This window comes from Pavona decussata, unplaced genomic scaffold, assembly GCF_977016875.1.
Source record: "Pavona decussata unplaced genomic scaffold, jaPavDecu1.1 SCAFFOLD_140, whole genome shotgun sequence".
NCBI classification, from domain to species: Eukaryota; Metazoa; Cnidaria; class Anthozoa; order Scleractinia; family Agariciidae; genus Pavona; species Pavona decussata.
Window position 1 is genome coordinate 1,633,176 of NW_028145553.1, and position 22,382 is coordinate 1,655,557.

At 39.4% G+C, this 22,382-nt stretch overlaps 1 protein-coding gene across 1 annotated transcript; it reads right to left on the bottom strand.

Annotated features, from left to right (window-relative positions):
• Positions 1-6,454: 6,454 nt before the first annotated feature.
• LOC146466913 (uncharacterized) lies at positions 6,455-22,260 on the bottom strand. The gene is made up of 12 exons (XM_085126698.1): positions 21,995-22,260; positions 19,119-19,306; positions 17,112-17,268; positions 15,671-15,780; positions 14,398-14,746; positions 12,854-12,998; positions 11,546-11,651; positions 11,008-11,125; positions 10,816-10,907; positions 8,870-9,026; positions 8,217-8,326; positions 6,455-7,159 (listed from the first exon to the last, which is right to left on the bottom strand). Exons 2-12 carry the CDS (start codon positions 19,260-19,262, stop codon positions 6,758-6,760), a joined length of 1,890 nt encoding a protein of 629 aa, XP_084982824.1. The 5' UTR covers positions 19,263-19,306; positions 21,995-22,260; the 3' UTR covers positions 6,455-6,757.
• Between the last annotated feature and the right edge of the window lie 122 nt (positions 22,261-22,382).

Below are 22,382 nucleotides of genomic sequence, written 5' to 3' on the forward strand. Positions count from 1 at the left end.
ATAACCTACTCTCATAGTACTCCATAATAGTGTGACTCTTGACGTTTGAGGGAATTAAACCTCAAAGAATTGCTTCGTTAAAAAAACAACAACAAAAAAAAAACGTTATGAAGCTTTTTACCTCTGTCAAAGTTCTTTTCCGTCCCATTATCTTTCTTATTATCTGTCCCATTTCAGTTGATTCCTATATTGTTCCTGCCGGCAGACTTACATTGCTCTTCGAGTTTTGTTTCCTGTGTTCCCTCCATTAAGCCTTCAACTGTGTTTTAGGAAAAGTTGAATTGTAAACACGTTTACATGAGCTCGATTCAGAGATTATGTAATCGAGAAGGCGATTACATCAGCCATGCAGAAAAGGTGTGACAGGCAAATGATGAAGGTATCATTTTAGCGCCAGTAGCCGCCGCTAAAACTGAAGTAAAATTAATAGCCGTGACGGCGTTAATGGAAGTCAACTTGGTCATGTTTTCTCAACTTTATTTACCGCACAGGGTGAATCGAAATAGGCTTACTCAAAACTCAAGGTTTTCAGGAGAAAACGTGAGCTCGACTCTCTTGTTAAAAATGATGAAATAAGACCTTCAATCAGCCGCCAAATAATTCTAGAATGACGAGAGGAAAGAAATCAACTCAATTCGTGAAAGAAACAACTCGTGATCTGTTTAAGCGCATTTTGGAAACAAAAATGCAAGAACTTGAAAAACATTAGCTAAACATTTTTCAAGTTTCAATCCATACCGGCCTACTCTGTCTCTGGCCAGAGGCACTAATCGACAGTTTTACTGCACTGGAGTGATAATTTATTTCAAACTTGACAATTACTTCGTTGTTTCTACTGACAGACAAACATGTTTGGGTTTTGAAATGACAGCAAATTTGCAAGATACTTCCCCTTTTGAACGCCATTCCTGGCAATTTAGTTCCCGGATCCTTCGCTCGCATTGTACAAGTTAAACGAGTCAGAATAAACGCGAAGTAGCTCAATTAACCTGAATTTATATACAAATAACGTTCTCTGCTGAAAACCTTGAGTTTGGTCATTTCACGTTGTTGTTTGCAGAGAGGGGCCAAAAAATGTGCCAAAACATTATAACGCACGTGCAGGGCGATTGCTTTTACTTATTTAAAAACCCATTATTTTGTGTCGTTACCGTCGCCGTGCGTCGTTTGCTAAGTTGTTCCCTGTTTCTACACGTAACTGAGAAGAAGTTGACCTGGACTGACTTGTTTATAACTCACTGCAGTTAGGGGTATTCCCACACTGTTCTCAAAACACTCGTTTTCTAGACAAATATTTGTACTATTTCCCATAGCGTAAGCATATTTTAAAAGGACGTCGACTGTAGTGCGTTTTGTTAAAATTCAAACTTCGATTGTCGTTACCATGCATTGTGCCCAAGTCTTAAATAAATAAAAAATACTATATAAAGTCTTTGATCTGAAAATACCGGACAGACGTCTAGACGAAAACAGGGGACACCCGATTTAAAATATTTATTTTAACATCGACGATCAAAAGTTTGTTTTTCTTTGTTGAATCAGATGCAGTTTGCAATGTATGCAATTAACCCAAATAAACCAATTTTCTATTCAACAAGGAAACTAAATTCAATGCTATCTGCGGTCTCGGGGTATTTTGTTTGCTACTAACAGCAAAATTCAGTGGAGGGTGACGCTTCACGTTTGAACCAAAGGTTAAAAAATCGATGTTAATAGAATGCGAAATGTTTACAAACTACATTGAACTTTTTACCTTAATCGATAGCATTTGCTTGCTCATCATCTTGACTCGTTTGGCCACGGTCCTGTACTGCTGATCTGAAAAACTTGAGCTTTGATTTTTGTTGCCTTTATTCGATCGAGACTGGAGGTTTTGAGCCGAAGCCCCTATTTAGAACATTAACTGATGTTCCGGGGAAAGCCCCTAAATCAACTTGCCACGTAGTACGGATAAAGAAAAGAAATCCCCAACTGTCGAAGTTTCGATTTCAAATGAACTTTAATTAAAGCGGCACTGTCGCGCTACTCAAATATTTACATAGAACCTTTTCTCTAACATGAAATTGTTCGGAGAGCACCGGAAGAAAATCTTAACTGATTTCTCCAATGAAGAACGAACTATTAATCAGATTTTACTAATTTCCCCAAAATATACGGGAAAAACTTGAAAAAATTGGCCAATTTTTTCAAGTTGTAATCCATTTCCATCCAAGCCGTCCGCAGCAAAAGATAAAAAAAATAAAAACTTATTTATACTCGTAGGGCAATAATTAAAAAAATTAAACCATTATTTGAACACATCGATTTTTTGGTCGCAACTTTTACTATCTTGCGATCGCACAATAATAACTTGCGATCGCAACTTAACAACTTGCGATCGCAACATAACTTGCGATCGCAACTTACTAACTTGCGATCGCAACTTTTACTAACTTGAAATCGCAGCATAATAACTTGCGATCGCAACTTAACAACTTGTGATGTAATATGTCAAAAACGAGGGCGAGTGCTTTATCACGGGTTCCAAATACCGAGAAACAGATGAAAGCACGAGGCCGCAGGCCGAGTGCTTTCATCTGTTTCGAGGTATTTGGAACCCGTGATAAAGCACGAACCCCGAGTTTTTGACATGTCTTCTCAAATGAAACAATAAGAAATTAATCTCATTAAAATGCAAATGTTTGATCTCAGATGAAAAACATGTTTCATCTCAGATGAAAACCTGGTGGTGTTTCATCTGGTGTTTCATTGGGGTATCAAGATTCATCCACCTGACCGAAATGGAGGTCATTTATTGGCTTTTGACCGCATGAATTATTAATGAGTTTGAGAACGCAACATAATAACTTGCGATCGCAACTTACTAACTTGCGATCGCAACATAATAACTTGCGATCGCAACTTAATAACTTGCGATCGCAACATAATAACTTGCGATCGCAACTTAATAACTTGCGATCGCAACATAATAACTTGCGATCGCAACTTAATAACTTGCGATCGCAACATAATAACTGGCGATCGCAACTTAATAACTTGCGAAAACAAAAACGAAAGTTTCGAACGGTAATGTAATCGCGTCGACCGCTTGGAACAGAAAATATGAGTACGTCCGGAGGTCGTTTGTTTGTTCGGGAAAATTAGATAATTTAACGAGACTTACCTAAGCTGAAGTTTGATTGACTGGATCCTATCACATGACAGCAGAAGGTGAGCTGGTGATCACATGAGATAAAAAGCAAACTGTTATTAGAGTGAGCTACATCGATCAAGCGGCACAGGCAACCGGATATTGTTGCTGTTTAATTATTCCTCTCGAAGAGACATTTCTTTGCGAAATTTTTTTTATACCCACGACTTTAACTCACACCCAGGTGAACTATTCCGAAGTTGTGGCGCAAGCGCCGTGGCTATCTCACATGATCTTATGGGATCTCCACCTTCTGGTCATGTGATAGAATTTCCGGTATGTCGGGCGTTCCATTTGCAGTTGTAACTGGTTGAACCAGGGAAGTTTGGCTATCATCGACTGTCCCTTGGGGGTAAGAAGACCTTTTTTATGGGAACTCATATGGAGATTTGATTGACAATTCGCCCAGCAAGGAGGGGAATGAGAGAGGTTTCTTTTCTTTTGCCTTACCCTACGGGGGAAGTAGGGGCGCTTGTAAAACAAGAAGTAGTTTTGCTGTCGCTGTAATCAGGCTCCTTAGCTTTCGATATATTAAAATTCAGCTTGACAAGTTGAATTTTAGTTTTTCGAAAGAATCCTATTGTGAATGAAGTGCAGACGGACTACTGTACATTTTCAACAGGGAACTCCCGGGAGGGAGCTGTAAAAAGTTCCCTCTCTTGCCTGAAGCCCCCCTCAGGGGATCCCCCGGCGTAATCAACTGAATCGAAAACGTTACTTTCTCGTGACTTCTACCGAATGATGTCACATTATCGTTTCCAAATTCCTTTTTTTTTACAATCAGATTGTCAAGTTCATTTCTTCCTGTTTTGATTTAAGAAACAATTTGTGACCTTATAATATAATCTGATGAAGTTTAATTCTCTTCTTCGCCTTCTTTTCTGTAGTAAGTACTTTGTATTTTATGTTTTCATTACTTGGCAGAAATTTAGGACTCTTTTGACACTTTTGCAATACTTGAAACAAGTTAACATATGGTCATTCAAACATAGCTCATTGTCGTTATTTGTTCTAAGCATATTGATTAATCACTGCTTTTAAAAATATCCACTTTGAACAGTGCTTTTGAAAATATTCCTCTCTGGAGCGTTTTCTTTCGAACACGCGCCTATACGGAAGCCCTCGCCGGGTTACAACGTCAAAACTATACCCGTTTTCAAATGAAAACATCGAAAATGCAAACGTGTGGATAGCCGGACCTATTAAACGGAAATTTTGTTACAGATAGAAGCTTTCCACAGTGTCGGAACACTTCTACTAACTTCTCCTATTTTGAACTCTACACTTGTTTGTATTATCAGAAGTATTTTACCTTGCTTTCTCAAACTTATTATAATTCATCAAGAGAAAACAAAGAAAATCACTACTCTGACCGTGGTTTGGATATGTGATCCTAATTACCATAAACTTTTGACAACTTTAGCCTTGAATTCCTCCAAGAATTATTGATCATTTGAGAAACCATATCAAACACTCGAAAGTGTGTTTCATCACATATCCAAAACCTCGAAGTCGTTTTCAAAAAAACTCGGCTGTGCCTCGTTTTTTCAACCTACTTCTCAGTGTTTGGATATCTGATGAAACACTCACATTCTCGTGTTTGATATATTACTTGAAACAGTAGAGTGCTTCTACAAACCCCGCGAAATCGAAACGTCAAAAAGTTAGTCCAAGATAGTCAAATGAAACGAAAGTAAACAATGGACTAATAACAGTGGCTTATTGTCGGATCAATTTTACGAGTTACTGAGTTAAAATAAGAATCACCTCTCTGGAGGCTGTTTGATTGGTCTTCATCTCGACTTCAGCTGATCTCAAAGGCATGGTCTAGATTGTCTTGTACTGTTGACTCACTTGTAAACTGCTCTTCAACTTTGATTTTGTGCACTCTCTTTCACTGATCCTAGTACAACTGTAGCCCCTATTTGGAGGTTATATAAGTCATATTCTATTCCGGGAACCTGATCCATAAAGTTTATTTCTAATAACTAGAAATACGTGACTCGCAAAACCTCGCGAAGCTGGGGCTGGGTGGAAAACCCTCTTTACTCGTCCTGTAGCATCAAATGAGGAGATTAAAAGGGACATAGGATTTTTTTTATGAGCATGGTCTTTTCCTAGTTCCACAGGCTAGTTTGCGGTTGAAAATCTATTTCTGACGCGACGTAATTTACAACGGGCGTGCAGCGCTGTCGTGTTCGATGAATTTATTTCCCACGGAAAATTATTTTACCGCGGCCACAAAAGTGTATATTTTCTTCAATGCGATCTTTCACAAAAAAGATTTCTAAAAGAAAGGGAAAATATTCTGGAGAGATAGTTCTGTATCCAGTGAATATTGATGAACATTGCAGTTGAAAATTTGATCATGCACGCATATTTTTTCCGATGTATGCAAATTTTTTTCAGACGACGCCAGACAGTCTGACGTCATTCACACTTTGTTTGTGCACTGTTGCCAGGCAACAGCACGGACACCTTCACGGAAATATATAAACATATAAATATATGTTCGGCTCGAATTCGCACGGCTTAGCTCCCGAGCGCGGCCTTCGGCGGGCCTTCGGCCCGACAAATTTATTAACCTCGCTTCGCGAGGAAATATTTCTTACCCACGTGTCTGGCATCCGGATACCGAAGTTTTGACTTAAATGAACTTTAAACCTTGCTTCTGGAATGCATAAAGGATGGGAAAAGGTTTCGGTTTTCTTTTGTGTGGATATTTACATTCTTCACGGACCATTTCTCTTTGAAGATACTTTGCGCAAAACAGTAGATCATAAATCCATTATCAAACAGATGAAACTGATTTATCACCAGTTCCTGCGGCGAGCTGTGACGATCAACTACATACGTCGAAAAACTTTCTGTTGGCATTGGAAAATTAAAACCAAATACTTGTTTTTCGATTAAAATAACAATTTTTCAAGTCCTAAACCTTTAATCTGGTGAAAAAATTGATCCCTGTAAAAATTTCGGCATCGAGTCTTTACACTATTACCCTTAAAAGTACGTTTCATAAAATTCGTTGCTTCAAAAACATTTGCAGGAAAAAATGTTAATTAAAAGGTTCTAATTTTCAGACCCAAACAATGCATTTAGCTAACTCACCGCAAACCTCCAAAGTCCATTTTGTGAATCCGTTTAAACTTAGTCATCCTTCACTTGAGAAGGAGAAATAAAAAGATTTTGAACAAAAAGAAAACAGAAGAAGGAAGAAAGAACGAAAGGATTAATAAACGAAAATATTAATTTCAGTCAATGTGAGTTAAAGATTGATCTTTATTATAACGTCTAACTTAGTTACTGTACACAGTCGTCAAAGCTAAGCTAAAATTAAGTTTTTTCTTCTCTGTATCATGTTAACATTAGACTGTATATTTCATTTAATTTCATTTAACATCAGTTGTAACTCTATTCCTTCTTTTTAATCAGTTCTATATACGAACATTCATGTAATGCCGCAATTGATTATTTCGCTTTGACAACTGCGGTACTTAAGCCTCAAGTAATCATTATTATTATTATTATTTTTAAAGTTTAACGAACTACAGAAGATTTTTTTATTTAGACCACAGCTCCCTCCTGTTGATCTTTTGAGTTCCCTTCTTCCAGGACGTCAGGATGTCCTTTCCCCGGGTCCTCCGAGTTTTCGTTTTCAGCATTTTCAACTCCCCCATCCACTATATCCTGCTGGTTTTTGTATTGAACTGCTGCTTGATATTTCTCAAGTTGACTAACCAGCTCATTCTTCTGCGTGGTTGTATGGACACGGAACAACGCTTGGATGTCTTTAGGATTTCCTTTGCTGTCGGTTTTCACTTTCTCCATAAAGGCATTTCCATCTTCATCGCAACAGAAAAATTCATCTGTATTTAACGATTTGAAGGACACAGGACAGCGAACATTTCGGCCAGAACGTTGGATGCGAAATAAGTATTTGTTATTAGTTGGGAAGTTGTCCAGTTTCTGTGAATAATAGAAATGAAAAAAAATTGACACGTATATTTTTATTTTTTTGTAAGTTTAAATAGCGGATAATTCCATGACGAGATGATCAAATTCGCTTTACAGAATGGGGACACTCTCCAGATCGAATTGGAATTTAGAAATGTTGGTTTTTTAGAAAGGGAGAAAACCGGAGTAGACAGAGAAAAACCTCTCGGAGCAAGGACGAGAACCAACAACAAACTCAACCCACATATGACGCTGATTCTGGGAATCATTGGTGGGAGGCGAGTGCTCTCACCACTGCGCCATCACTGCTCCCCAATAGACAACATTTAAATCAGTTTCCAAGGAGAATCTGTGATCAACCGTCATGATTGTGATCGTCAGAAATTTGATAAACTCCGAAGAGGACCAGAACTTTTGCTCATGGGCGTGGTTCGAATTTATTTTCAAATTCCAGTGAGAGCTATCAATTCTTTTTGACAAGAAGGCTTCATATACCCTAATTGACAGACCCAGTAAAATATCTGCATGCATCTTTTCAAAGACGCGTACATCCTAAATCCCTTTACCAACCCTTAGAGAACAAGACGTATCTCCAACATAACTTTACCCCTAGGACTGTTAAACAAGAGAAAAATTTGGTAAGGGGGTTAGTTTTCCAGAGAAACTGTGGCGCTCCGTCGGTGGGGAGTGGAAACGAATGTTTGGTTTATCAATAGAGTTGATAAAGGGAAATCGGTCACCGTAAAGTCAGATTTGAATGCTGCCGTTTGGAGCGTTAGACCTTCATCAGAACGAAATTAAGCTTAAAACCTCGGTCTGATGAAGGGCAAACGCTCGAAACGTCAGCACTCAAATATCTTTACGGTAGCTACATTGCCTTATCAACTCTGTTAAGAAAACAAAACACTAGAACAATTTGCCCGCCGAGCTGATCTCAGCTGCAACTCTTTAAGGGCGGGCGTCTGTGAACTGGATCATCAGGACTGTTTGCTTCACACGAATGAACCAGGCTTTGTTTATAACAAGTATTGAAAAGTAGGCCAATAGTAACCAATGCTTGTGAACTTACGCGAAGCTTTACTTTGCTGTTTGAGTATACACGCAGATAGTAATTCTCGTCCTTTAGGCTGTATCTTAAGACGAAGCCAGCAGTGCCATCACGCGCCTCTAGATAGAACACTGAAAGTACAGCAAATTAAGTGAATTACAATAAACGCTCGCATAAAGTTAAAGAACGTGATTTTCTGCTGAAAAAAAGCTGATGCGTTTATTATATATAGAGTCATATAGGACGCATAGTGAGAAATCAGCCTGGAGAAGTTCTTAAGAGGTTCTAACAATTTTTCACCGCCACCCTCACCGATCACATTAGTATGTATGGTGTCTCGTGAGTAAATGTTTATGTTTCCCACGAGAACTTCTCAAACTCATTAAAAATTCATCAAGAGAAAACAAAGAAAATCACTACTCTGACCTTGGTTTGGATATGTGTTCCTAATTACCATAAAGTTTTGCCAACTTTAGCCTTGAATTTCTCCAAGAATTATTGATCACTTGAGAAGCCATATCAAACACTCGAAAGTGTGTTTCATCAGATATCCAAACACTTCGAAGTCGTTTGAAAAAAAAAACTCGGCTGCGCCTCGTTTTTTCAACCTACTTCTCAGTGTTTGGATATCTGATGAAACACACCTTCTCGTGTTTGATATATTACTTGAATACCTGATGCTTGATTATTTGGATCAGTACCCGTGAAGTCCACACTGAGTTTAATTTCTCCGTCAGACGGAGCCTTCAAAATGTTTCCGTCACTTTCTCCTCGGGCTATACGGCTGGTTCTAATGATTGCCTGGACAGAGCAACACTCACTAAAGTCCGCCTGTATAAACGAAACGAAACAAACAAACAAGCAAACAAACGCTACCGCAGAGCCATTTTGAATGAGTATTGTAAAACAAAATCAACCTGAACAACAACATGGGGTGGCCAATCACGCACGACAGAAGCAAACAACTTGCGGTTAAAGGGAACCTCCACTCCGACAAGAAAATGGACGCTGAATTGCTGGAAATAGTGCAATGAACAATTTAACGTTAATTTATTTCAGGAGGGAGGGTTTCCTTTAATGAGATCCTTTCATTCACTACCCATCATTATTAACTTTTTGCCGTACAAGAATAAACCAAGCTAGCCTAAACTTTTTATATGCTTTTCTCTGAATATGACTCTGATTTGGATGTTCAAAGTGGAAAATAAGCTCCGTCCTAGTTGCGCTAAAGGAAACATGGTACAGACTCGGCCCAGGGCAGAACCCTCTATACTGGGGCAAACAAAGAAGACTAAAAACACTGATAATAGAAGATGAAATGTCTTGATGTTTAAAGTTCTCCCAACTAATAACATAAGATCTGTATGGAGAAGAGTGGGGAGAATGTGGTAACACCTTAACCTAACTGTGAACAGAAACAAGTAAACAAGTAAACTAGATACCTCAGCATTTTTTACGTTTTGCACATGATTTTCGGCCCTTAAGAGCAAATCACCGTTTTAAACTTAAGTTTGCGTCTGCAACTTTGAATAGTATTAAACATTCCTTTTTTATACGCATAATCGATTAGTGGAATAATCTGCCAGATGTCATCTTGCAAGTTCTTCTATTGTGTGATGCGTTATAGATTCTATGTTAAATATTTTAAACAGTTGTAAATAATTAATGTTTTAATTTATTTTCTTTTCAGGAGATAAACTAGAAAGGGAAAACCTCATTTATCTCCTTTTCACTTGGATTTGTGAATAAACGGCTATTATTATTATTATTATTATTGTTATTATTATTATAACAGTTTTTTAAAAATATTTAAAAATATTCAGTTAACATCAGTAAGTGTGTTTGGAAGGAGCACGGCAAAATAGAATAAATGTACCGGATCCTGTAGTAAATTAAGGGTCTAATAAACAACAAATTGTAGAACAAAATAATTCAGAAAAAGCCAAGGTTGATTCAATGGTCAGGGAAATATATTTCTCCAATCTCTCGAAAAGTACGACCTTTCTTCTTCAGGTATTTTAGGGGCGTTCTTTTGGGACTATTCCGAATAGGGAACGGAATATCATTCTGTTCATTCTGCTCCGATAGCAGAATGAACAGAATAGAAGGAATACGGTTTACTAGGAATAGACAGAAAACGCGTTCTTTTGGGAAATTTTTGGTGGGAAATCCTACGCGGCCACTCGCGCGCAGACATAGTAGTTCTCAGGTCACCTCCGCCATGGGTATTTCCGTTTCCAGATTTTTGGAGCGTCCTTTTCGAAATTGAAATTTCGTGTATTCTGTTATTCGTAAACTGGAATAAGAATAGCTAGAATAGCCCCAAAAGAATGCAACTTTAGAAACTGATCCTATGGCGAAAGACATTCTTTCTGCTCTAAATGTTAACGCCTTTTGCAAAATGGCCAGGTCCGTTTCTTAAATAGCCCGAAGAAGAAAAGTTGTACGTTTCGAAATATTAGAGAAAATATGATCGTTAAAATCAGCCTAGCTCTTTTTTGCATAAACACTGTTAGCGAAGGGCAGGTGAACACTGAGCAAAAGTCCGTTGTAACATCGTGATATGTAGTGTGACAAATAATAGTAAAAACTATCACAACTGAAGAAAGCATTTCCATACCTTTGGCCCGTCTATCGTATCATATTCGTCTTTGGTCGGTTGATGTTCATCAACCAACATGGTTGATGGTCCATCAACCATGTCGACTTCGCCTTCAAGAAAGTAAATTATAATATTTAGAGACATCCAGTTGTAATTTGCCTCCATTCTTTCACATTGTTCAACACAGAAGCTAGTGTACGTTGCAAGTACCTTTATTGTCATCCCTGTTCAGAACACGTGAAATTTTTCCATCATCATCGCTTGTGGAAAACCATCGCCTGCAGGGAAAATTAACTTCTTCCCCTGTGGTAGGATCCTGGACAGTTACCTAAAAGTAAGTCAATCAACAAGGAACATTTTAACGCCAATAAAATGAGGCCCTTTTAAGGGGAAAATTCGCGTAATAGTTTTAAGGATACTGGGAAAATATTGACAATTTCATATTAAGGAGAAGGGGTAATTTGTGAACTTTGCTTAGCGATGACTTCAACACTAGTTTAAGGGATAAATGTCTTAGCAATTTTAGAGATAACGTCTGACTGTCCTTAAGATTGCAAAGACCTCGGTTTTTGTGACAGAGATCTCGGTAAACGGGATGGAAATCTTTTCCCATGAACACTAGCTAGTCGTTCCAGGCTCCGCCAGAGACACGAAGGAGCGGGCGAGAGAAAGAAAACGAGGGGGTCCCTCCTCAAAGTGAGCTGCACATGCGCTTACTCGCACTCCTTTCACCAATCAATCGTCTCACCTTATCTAAAAACCAAACTGCCCCTAAACCACTGTTATCATGATCAATCTTGATCTTTGTCAGTCGACCGAGATATGTTCCACAAGTAACTGTAAAAGAATCTTTCCTGAAAAAAAATAATAAAAAACTCAGTGATGAAAGTTGTTGTAGGAATGCAGAAAAATCCTCTCCCCTTTGCTTTGAAGACATGAAAAAAAAAATTAACTTCATGTAGCCATAGGATTGTCAGAAGCCCGTTACCCGCACCGTACAACTCCTAGATATTCTTGTAAGGGTGTTTTCACGGCCCTATTTATTTTTAAATTGAAGTTCCCACAAATTCAGTCTTCCATGGAAGCCTTACTTACCAGTCTCAAACTTTGCAAAATTTTCATGTAAACCGGAATTTAATTTTAGCGGGAAGTACTATTCCCATGCATATCTAAAAATAGACCGATCTGTGAAAACGCAGTAGCAAAGGCTTAGTATGGGAGCTGTACTCTCTGAGTAATGGGCTCCTAGGACTGTAAGCTTGGAGCCCAATCATAACTGGAGTCTGAGCTCATTCACTTCGACGAAGTATCACCAATAAACAAGTATAACCAATCACGGTCTCAGGCAACCACTTTTATTATTAAATATTTAGGTAAACATGTTACCGTGTTATATTTTCGGTGTAGGAAAATCAGCAACAGAAACTGCTTACAAACTCTATTCATCATCCTCACCGTAATCGTATATGGCTCTAATTACCTTACTATAGCCAGCGGTTTTCATTTAAGTGTCGTAAGACCAAAATCGAGGTAATTACTCTGACCAATCACAACAGACGCGAAGAACGCAGAACCAATCAGAATTCAAAGCAAATACATTTAATCGGCGCCGAGCGCGGGAAAATGCGTCCGAGTGAAGGTGAGAAAGTGGCGCGAACTTTGGTAAGAGCAAACGACCCTCAGTTTCGCGACTCAGTTGAAAAACGCACTATACTCAAAAAATTATTTTAAATACTGTGACGAAGGGTTGTAACACAAACATGGATTCCATTCAAGGACAAACCATTGTTTTTTCACCTTTAAGAAAAAATGTTGCAGTTTTTATCTATAAAATCATGAATTGACCAAGCCGCAGTTTCGCAGCACTATCTTTTCTATTTATTAATGACAGCCGAGGTGGCCTCTCTTATAAGCGTGGTGGGTTCTTGAGGTCTCCTCGCCATTATTGTAAATTCGATCATTTCCTCTATTTTTATTAAGGCAAATGAATAAATGATGATGATTGTGTTAAAGAAATCGAAAAGAAGAAATCAAATCAAACACTTGATTTTCTTACCCCCCGCGTTCAAAGTTGTTGTTGCTGTTGTCCAATGTCTTCTCTCCTGAGTCAGCATCCTCTCCAAATATGGTAATGAAGACATTAGCATCGGTCCCAGCTCCCCACTCATCACCAGTGTGTATGTGAACTGGGTACTTGTATCCTAAGATACAGGTACAAAACAACATTGCAAATTTATACATGTAGAGACATTGATTTTTTTTTCCACAAGAAGAAAGATTCCTGACAAGTTACGATTCTTAATTCATCGTATTTTTTAGGCTTTCTTTTCCAACTGCAATGGTCATTTACTTATTCATTCTTTCATCCGCAGTTTAAAATATATGTTTTTTATATATTCCACTTAAATCACTTCACTTCGACGGGTATATTACGAATTCACAAAATGACCAACTCCCAGTTGGTTTGATAGCTCAGTTGGCAGAGTACTACACCAGCATCGCAGAGGTCATGGGTTCGAATCCCGTTCAAGCCTGAATTTTTTCAGGCTTTCTTTTCGCAGCTGTTTAAGTTGCGTGAATGACTGCGATGGTCATTCACCTACTCAAATATTACCGAATCAAAAGAGTTTACATTAATTCCTTAATGCTTCCGAAGACAAAGTATTCGACAAATCGGCAATGTTTCCTAATTCATTGTACTATCCAAGCACCTCTAGTTCTAGTGTAGTTGAAGAGAGTTTCACAATAGTGAAATTGGACAAATTAAACTCTATTCTTGTACATTGAATATAGTACACACAAAATGGTTAAACACGAGCAATGATAAAACTCGTGTTTATTAGACTTTCTGATACTTGTAGCAAAGACACAGAGAAGAAAGAATACTGTCGATACAATGTCCCTCGTTATTTACTGTCATATTTCTGCTATTGTACAAAACGTATACTGAGTCATAGTTCAAACTCGTTTCGGCCACATTGAAGTGCAATAAAAATTTTGTTGAGTCCTGGCATCATGGGCCTTAATCACGCGCGCATGAAAGCTTGGCAAGTGTGAAGCTTTCAAATGTCCCACTACCCACTGCGGCCTAAGTGAAACTTTCTGACTTCCTATAACCATTGCGATCAAAACAAGTGACTGGGAGCGAGTCTGATCTTTGTTCTCAAACAGTAGGAAGCTTAAGCTTTGAAACTAGGTTGAAACAGCTACTATGGCAACGGCAAAGAGAACACCACAAAACAATAGCATTTAATGAGACAAACAAATGGCGTGAATTTGTTTTGCAAATTTTGATACATTTTTTCGCTGCCCTCGTCAAAACAACAACGCGAAATGACCAAATTCAAGGTTTTCCGGAGAACGCGAAGACACGACAGTAACTTTCTGATTCTCTGTCTTGATTTAAAAGCCGCTCCCACCAGCTCTGTTACTGGATAGTTAGGCCACATTGTGCAAATTAAATGAATTGGAATATAATCGAGAAGCAGTCGGCAAGAAAAGCGAATTAGCGTATTTTCTAGTGACGTTTTCGTTGGTGTTACCCTCGTGGTTTCTTTAAGTCCCTAGTCCTACTCAACAATGGAAGATTTTTATTCAGACCTCCTTCCTCTGGATCTTTTGAGTTTCCTTCTTCCAGGACGTCCGGTTGTTCTTCCACCAAGGACTCCGAGTTCCCGTTTTCAGAATCTTCTGTTCCTCCATCCACTAGATCCTGTTCTTTTTCGGTTTGAACTGTTGCTGGAGTTTGGCAACAGAACCATGCTCGCTGGTCTTTAGGCTTTCTTTTGCTGTCGGTTTTCACTTTCTCCATAACGGCCTTTCCGTCTTCATCGCAACAGAGATACTCATCTGTATACAAAGATTTGAAGGCCACAGGACAGCCAACAATGCGGCCCACAGGTTGAATGTGGAAGAAGTATTTGTTTTTAGTTGGGAAGTCTGCTAGTCTCTGTCAATAACGGAAATAAGAAACTTACACGGAGGAAAGAAACGTTGAAATCAATATTCCGGGAAGGCTCCAGAATAAAAGTCACAGTTAAAACCGTCGGAAAGTTGGATAGAATATTCTTCTTTGGGGTGGCTCAAATTTTCTTTTAAATTCTAAGAGGTGTGAACTATTTTCACAAGCAGGTTATCGTACACTAAAAGGCAACAATAAAACTGTAAAGGTGGTCACAGTGAGAGCGATACGAAGCCACGAACGTTAAACGATAACCACCCTTTTCCCGTCTTACGCGATATAAATATTAAACAGTCACACCCATTTGTAATGGATACTGTAGTTTGAAGTCAGAGAATGCGTCCTTATTAACTGGGTGTCTTTATAAAGCGGGTTATGTTTGAGCTTGCGCCGTTGCGTCGAACTTGTAGGCCGAGATAAGGTGAGTACAAACACCATCAAGATGCTCATACTTGCGTCGCACCGGTTAGCACTTGTACACGTAGGGCAGCCTTTGCCTGCACCTTTGGATTCATTCTGACGAAGGGGCTAACGCTCGAATCGTCAGTGCTTTATCAACTCTGAAATAAATGTGATGGTATATTTCCAGCCTGGTGAATGAATGAAAATGATGAATTATTCTAGAAAGTGACACAGCCATACTCGGACAAAAGAAATCCGAGTGCTTCATCAGGATTCGAACCTAAGACCTTGGAGTGCTCCTATCAGGAGTTCGACTCCTGAAAGGAGTTTAGGTTCGACTCCTGATAGGAGTACTCGGATTTCCTTTTTTCCGAGTATGCCTGTGCCACTTTCTAAATAATTCATCATTCTCACTTAATCAACTCTGTTGCTAAAACCAAACAAGCCTGTGGTATCAGTTGCATTGAGAGGAAGGTAAGGTGGACCTCTTACTAAGATTTATGAACTTACGCGAAGCTTTACTCTGCCTCTTGAGTATACACGCAGGTAGTAGTTTACATCCTTCAGACTGCATCTTAAGACATGGCCAGCTACGCCTTTACACGCTTCTAGATAGAATACTGAAAATATAATTAGAGCAAATGATTTATTACTTTTTTTTCTGAAACATAATTATATAAACAACAAAATGCAAATGACAAATGTCAATTATCCTCATTTGGCGCCGTATAACTTGCCCTCTAAACAAGCTCGTAATAAATCTGAGCTGATTTTCCCAAAGGTGGCCACTAAGTGAAAGAAACCTGCATCTAGCAGTTACCCCTCCCAATACACCCACTGCTGGCTGGACTGCTGCTTCTGCTACCCCAGAATACACTGGACAGTGACAGGCTGCCTGAGATTAATCTTTTACCCTAAAGGAAACCGACATGTTGCTTTATTTATCCCCACCCCTATCCCCTCCCACTTTATAGTCCTGACCCCTCTAATGACATGAGTCATAAAGGCCAGTCCCTGGCCAGTGTGCTGGTGTATCAGGTGATGCACCCACCCCCCCTCCCCTAAAGTTTAACTCACCGCAGACTTCGTCTGCCTTTGAGCTGAAAACTTCTGGCGACCTTTTGGAAAATCAGCTCAGAAATGGATAAATTTGTACGAGTTCCGACTAAAATTATATAGTTTCCCCGGGGAGGAGGGTACGTAAAAAAGTTTTATACAGAGGCTCTGACCCGAGGTCCGAACCCTTACCCTTTTATATACCATTCTTGAAAGAAAAGGTAGCTCTTCCATATACCTGCAATAGAAAATGGTTCCCCTTTCACATATCCACCGTAGAGAAACTGTATCTCTTTTCGTTCGGCCTGTTCGAGATATTTTGACAGACCGTTTTAAATACCTAAATGACAGTTTTCCCTTCCCTTTGTATACTTTAACTCGTAAAATCCCTACCCTTTTATATACCTCCAGCCTAAAAAAGATGGCCTATTGGGGGAGAGCCTCCCCTTATAGTCCATAAGAAGAAGAACCCCTCCCCTCTCTCCCGGGACGGTTGCTTAACAATTAAACGGCAAGCTCGAGTCTTCTATGGGCTGATAGCGAGCCGTAAAATACTTTTTGGATAACCCATGACCAATATGTTCGACAAAGAAATTGTTAAAAATTGTTTAATTCTAGTTAGTTCGTTTTCGAGATTGGCAATTTTCCTTGTACACGCTCTCGGGGCAATCTATTAGAAATTAGACCACCCTTTCCTAGCCAATCAGATTGCGAGTTTCCCTTATAGTCGGTCAGTATTGGGTTATGCTAAATAGCAATTCACTTATTTCGTTAAGTCGAGTTGTTTATGAACTGAAAGCCATTGACTGAGCGCGACCCATCTCGTTCGCTCTGAGCTCATGCGACTTGACGGCGTGAAATGATTTTTAAACATTTTCCACGAGAAGTTGAGTACCTGATGCTTGATTATTTGGATCAGTACCCGTGAAGTCCACACTGAGTTTAACGTCTCCGTCAGACTGAGCCTTCAAAAGGGTCCCGCCACTTCCTCCCCGAGTTATACGACCGGTTCTAAAAATTGCCTCGATCGTGCAACACTCACTAAGATCCGCCTGTATAAAATGAAAGATACAAACAAAATGTGTCAAATGTTGAGTTAGATCATCGGTTTCTAAGCTAAAAAAAACCTTATTACAGAGCGAATTTTAACCAATTAACCGTTTATATCCAAAACCACTGAACTAACTAACACCTGACCAATCACAATAGATGCAAACAAGCTGAACGGATCAATCATGACAAACTGGATACACCTTAGTTATCGCAACTGTGTCTGCATTCCCTTGACATATGGAGCGATTGTCAATTGAGTGCAAGTAGTTCACGTTTGCTTGGCTTTGTTTTACGATGCTCTGTGATTGGTCAGGCAAAGCACGCGTCACTTTTTTGCACGCATTTTCCCGCGTTTGGCGCCGGTTACATGTTACGGTTCTGATTGGTTCATTGTGTCGTTTACGTCCGCTGTGATTGGCCAGAGTAATTACTTAAGTTTTGGTTATACTACACTAAATTGAAAATCGCCCTATAAACCAACTTCTTGGTGAAAAAAAATTCGATTTTATCTCGCAAACTATTCAGGTAACTTTAAAGTTTTAGTTACAGCCTTAATCAAGAGAGAGCAAAGTGGCTAAGGCCTAGGGCAAACGTCGAATCTAAGTCGCGTCGAATTTATTAAAAATAGGTTCGACAAAGAGTCGACTTAATTCCAGTGTGGTAGCAAACGTCGAACCTGCGTAGACCCTAATTCACAAGTTGCACTTTGTGAAACACGGAAATAAGCACGTGTCCCCGTGCTATTAGCCAGGGACCTTACGAAAACACCACGGCGACGGCGACGACAAAGCCACAACACAAAAGGCTTAATGAGCAAAAACAATCGTTCTGCACGTGCGTTTTGAATTTCTTTGTCGTCCTCTGCAAAACAACAACGCGAAATGACCAAATTTAAGGTTTTGTGGAGAACGTGAACCCACGGGAGTGAATTTTTCATTCTCTTCCTTAACTTGAACGGTACTCCTACCAATTTGGTTCCTGGGTAGTTTGTCGTTTGTGTATACAAGTTGAATGAGTTAAAATAATCGCGAAGTAGCACAAATGAAATAAAGTTATACTTTCAAATGACGTTTGCGTTGGCGTCACCGTCTTGCATTCGTAAGGTCCCTATTCACTCAATGCGCGGCTAGTTACTGCTAGGACTTGCTAGCGAAATGCCTAGATACAGTGCTCGTCGGGCTTTTCTTTGGCAATTAATTGCGAAAAATAGAAAGAGAAAACTCAAACACTGAGCATTTATTGCAAATAGGCAATTCGCATTTCAATCATTTATATTTAGTGTTCAAGAAACACGAAAAACACATTTCCATCACGCTGTGCGATGTCAGCAATGACTTTCGATAGCTCGCCATTTCTGGTCGCGAAATTGTCTTTGTACAGCGCATGCTCGTCAGGGGGGGAAATAGCGTTTCGCAGATGGGGGAGTCGGTATTTTTGTGACTTTTGCGCAGTTCATCACATTTGAATCAATTATTTGTAATTTGCATGATTTATGAATTGAGTTCAGCGCGTGTTTAGAACGGCGTTTGCTGTAACGCCGAACCACTGTCGCATTATCCGACTTGGCAAGTCGAACTTATGCTGGAGTCGAACCAATTAATTTGATTCGAACTTAATTGCGGCAAACGTCGCACCATTTATGCGCCTATTTCAAAATTAATAGGTTCGACGAATTAAGTTCGACTAAGATTCGACGTTTGCCCTAGGCCTAAGTTTTGGTTAGAAACAATCTCCAACAAATCAATAATGATTTTAATCAAGTAGTTTTTTTTTCTTTCCTGTGGACCTATTGGAGATGGACCGAGCCAAGAAGACTTACAAGAGGAAAGTTAATTTTTCGTAGTCATACCTGTTTACGTCTGTAACCGTCCATTGTATCATGGTCGACATTGGCTTTCTTGGGAGGTGGTCCATCTACCTCGCCTTCGGCATCCCGTGGTCTTTTCGTCGCTGTATTGCGCTGTTGAAGTACTTGTGAATCTTGCGAGTTCATCGTCGATGGCGTGTTACCAAAGAAAATACACTGCGTTTATAAAACTTAGAGAGGATAACAAAAAAGTGTTAACTTCGTATACGAAGTAAAAAAAGGCGTGTCACCAATGCGAGTGAAATGATTCAGTTTTCTTTTCCTTTTTGTTCGGTAACTATTTATTCGTTTGACTATCGAATAGCTAGAGAAACCGTCAGTTTATTCGAAAGTTACGCAGCCGAATAAATAGTTGCCAGGTGGAAGGATTAAGCAAAACTGAAGGATTTCGCTTGGATTGATAACGGTATGCGCATATCAACTCTGACCCTTCTTTCATTTAGCTCCCACCCCTCCCATCACCTCCCCCACCCCCTCCCCCTTCGCTTAGGAGAGTTTATGGGCCAAAGCAGAATAGAAACATAGAGAGTCTTCGGCACTCTTTTTTTCACGATAATTTGAACGACAGCTTTTTGTTTGCAGGTACTCAAGCAGTGTGTACGTTTCCTTCAACTGCAGCGCCGGTATTTAATGGAGAGTTTGAAGTAATTTACCTTTTGCTTTTCTTCCCTAACGTTGCCTTTCTCATTTTACAACACTCTTTTGAAAACTACCCTCTGGTTCAGGTTCATTTATTTCACACCATTTAAATAAAATTAACATAGAAAGAAAAGTATAGTTACAACAGATGATTACAAGATAAAATAATTGCAGTACAGATTATAAAATGTGTGTGGTGGTCAAAGTAGCAAAGGCTTTCTAGTTGACCACCACCGACTTTTTAGTAAACAAAGAAATGACACTGAGCTTAATTGGGATATAGTATGGTATATTTTGTACAGATTATACGGTTTGATGGGCGCCTTTTGTTTTTGTTTTGTTTTTGGTGTAGGGGGGGGGGGGGGTGCGAAAAGTTTTACGTTCCAAGCCTGACCCCCGTTGTTCTAACAGCGGATAACTCTAACTATCCCGTGGATAAATCGCTATACAGCGGATAAATTGTACTCCAAGCAATAAATTTTATCCGCTGGATAGCGACTCAGTATCCGCTGGATAAAGTTATCCGCCCTTTGAACAACAGGGCCTGGTTGATAATAGACGCCGTCTTTTGGTAATGAAAATACAGAGACGCGCTATCCCAGCTGGCAACAACGGAAACGCTTTTGTCTTCCTCCTTCGAAAAGAATTTTAGGGCGGCATGTGGCAGTTTAATTAGTTGTAGCTTGAATCTTAATCTTAATTAATATTTATATGAACTATGGAAACAAAACTTCATACCCTTTTTTCGATCATTCTTGTGCCCTGCGATTTAATTTTGATGCTTTAATTCAAGAGCGTTAAATTATTTAAGAGAACTTTGTTTTGCAAGTGATTGTAGGGAAAATAGAGATGTAGAATTACGTTTACGCTAAACGGCAGAAATGACCACGTGACCTGTTTACCCTGAATTTGCGCTCGCTGTTGTTTCTCAGTAAAATTGAGTAGTTTTGTACTAGCATCAAAGGTCAGAGTTATTTTGTACTATTCTCATATTTGTCAGAATTTTTTCAAGAAACTGATAAACGCGAATCTCATGTTTGCCGTTTGCCGTAAACACGATTCTTAATGAGAATGATGATTATTCTAGAAAGTGACGCAGGCATACTCGGAAAAAAGAAATCCGAGTGCTCCTATCAGGAGTCGAACCTAAGACCTTCCGATTACTAGTTCGGGTGCTCTATCACTGAGCTACAGGAGACTCGTGGGAGCTAAGGCCATTTAAACTAGGTTCATGGGACACACATCCTGCATACTGCTAGGATTTGAATGTCAAACGTGTGGTATATGAAAGAAATGTGATGGTATATTTCCAGCCTGGTGAATGAATGAGAATGATGATTATTCTAGAAAGTGACGCAGGCATACTCGGAAAAAAGAAATCCGAGTGCTCCTATCAGGAGTCGAACCTAAGACCTTCCGATTACTAGTTCGGATGCTCTACCAATGAGGACACTGAGCTACAGGAGACTCGTGGGAGCTAAGGGGAGATGTGGGAGCTAAATAGAGATGTAGAATTACGTTAACGCTAAACGGCAGAAATGACCACGTGACCATGTTTACCCTGAATTTGAGTATGCCTGCGTCACTTTCTAGAATAATCATCATTCTCATTCATTCACCAGGCTGGAAATATACCATCACATTTTTTTCACGATTCTTAATCTTTCTAATGTACAAATAAATAAATAATATATTAGTGAGAGGAAGAATTGTGAAATCCCGGCTATGATCAGAATGTGAAATTAGGTAACTGAATCTTATACAACGAATTTGAAGAAAACAACATTCTAATGTAAATTCTTTTCGTGTAATGGAGTGTTGAAATAATTAATCATGCAGAACATGATCACGATTGCAGACAAAGCTACGACAAGCCTATTTTTTGTGTTGCATCTTAATTTACTGAGTTTTGTGAAAAGTCGGTCGTTAATGTTTGACCGCTAGCAAGTCTCTTTCATGAAGAAACTTTCCAGCAGATACAATCAATAAACATAAACTTTATCCTTTAAGGACGTCAGGTACTAACTACAGCCTGAGTAATGTTAAATACCGATTAGCGTGATATTTGAAGGGCTTGCTTTTGCTTTGAGAAACACATTAAGATCACGCTAACATCAGTAATGTTCTGTACATAGTCTGACAGCGTCAAAACACGAAATTACTATTAATCACGCGAAATCTTACTTAACGTATATTTAGTTACACCCAAAGTTACTTACTTGATGAGCAATAATCGGCCGCCAAACAGACAGGAACTGAGCCACAGAGCTTCCTTACTTAGTGAGAGTTGATAAAGGAGAAGAAAAATATGATCAACAAGAACCGCAAAACGTTGTCGTAACTTGACGAGACGAGACTTGCGTTTGTATTTGCAGTACGGATGAGTTTTAAGGTTTAAAGGTGAAAGGTGCGTGGAATATTGGAATACACGTGTTGTGAATGCTTTTTCCGCTTTGCTAATTTCTGTAAAATAAACTGAATACACCCAAGCTTACGAAACGAGCGGTTGCTAGGTAACACCGTGGGGTGGTTTTCGTAGAACGGCTGGTAATCTGAAGGGGGGGGGGGGGGGGAGAGGGGTGGGGAAGGGGGAGCATTTTTGGCATA

Excerpts from the sequence above, each read along its gene's own strand:
- LOC146466913 (XM_085126698.1), bottom strand. The coding sequence starts at position 19,262 with ATGAACTCGCAAGATTCACAAGTACTTCAACAGCGCAATACAGCGACG. Across the intron at positions 11,126-11,545 it reads CAGTTTGGTTTTTAGATAAG|GTAACTGTCCAGGATCCTAC; the intron begins GTGAGACGATTG and ends ACTTACTTTTAG. Across the intron at positions 7,160-8,216 it reads ACAGCAAAGTAAAGCTTCGC|AAACTGGACAACTTCCCAAC; the intron begins GTAAGTTCACAA and ends TATTATTCACAG.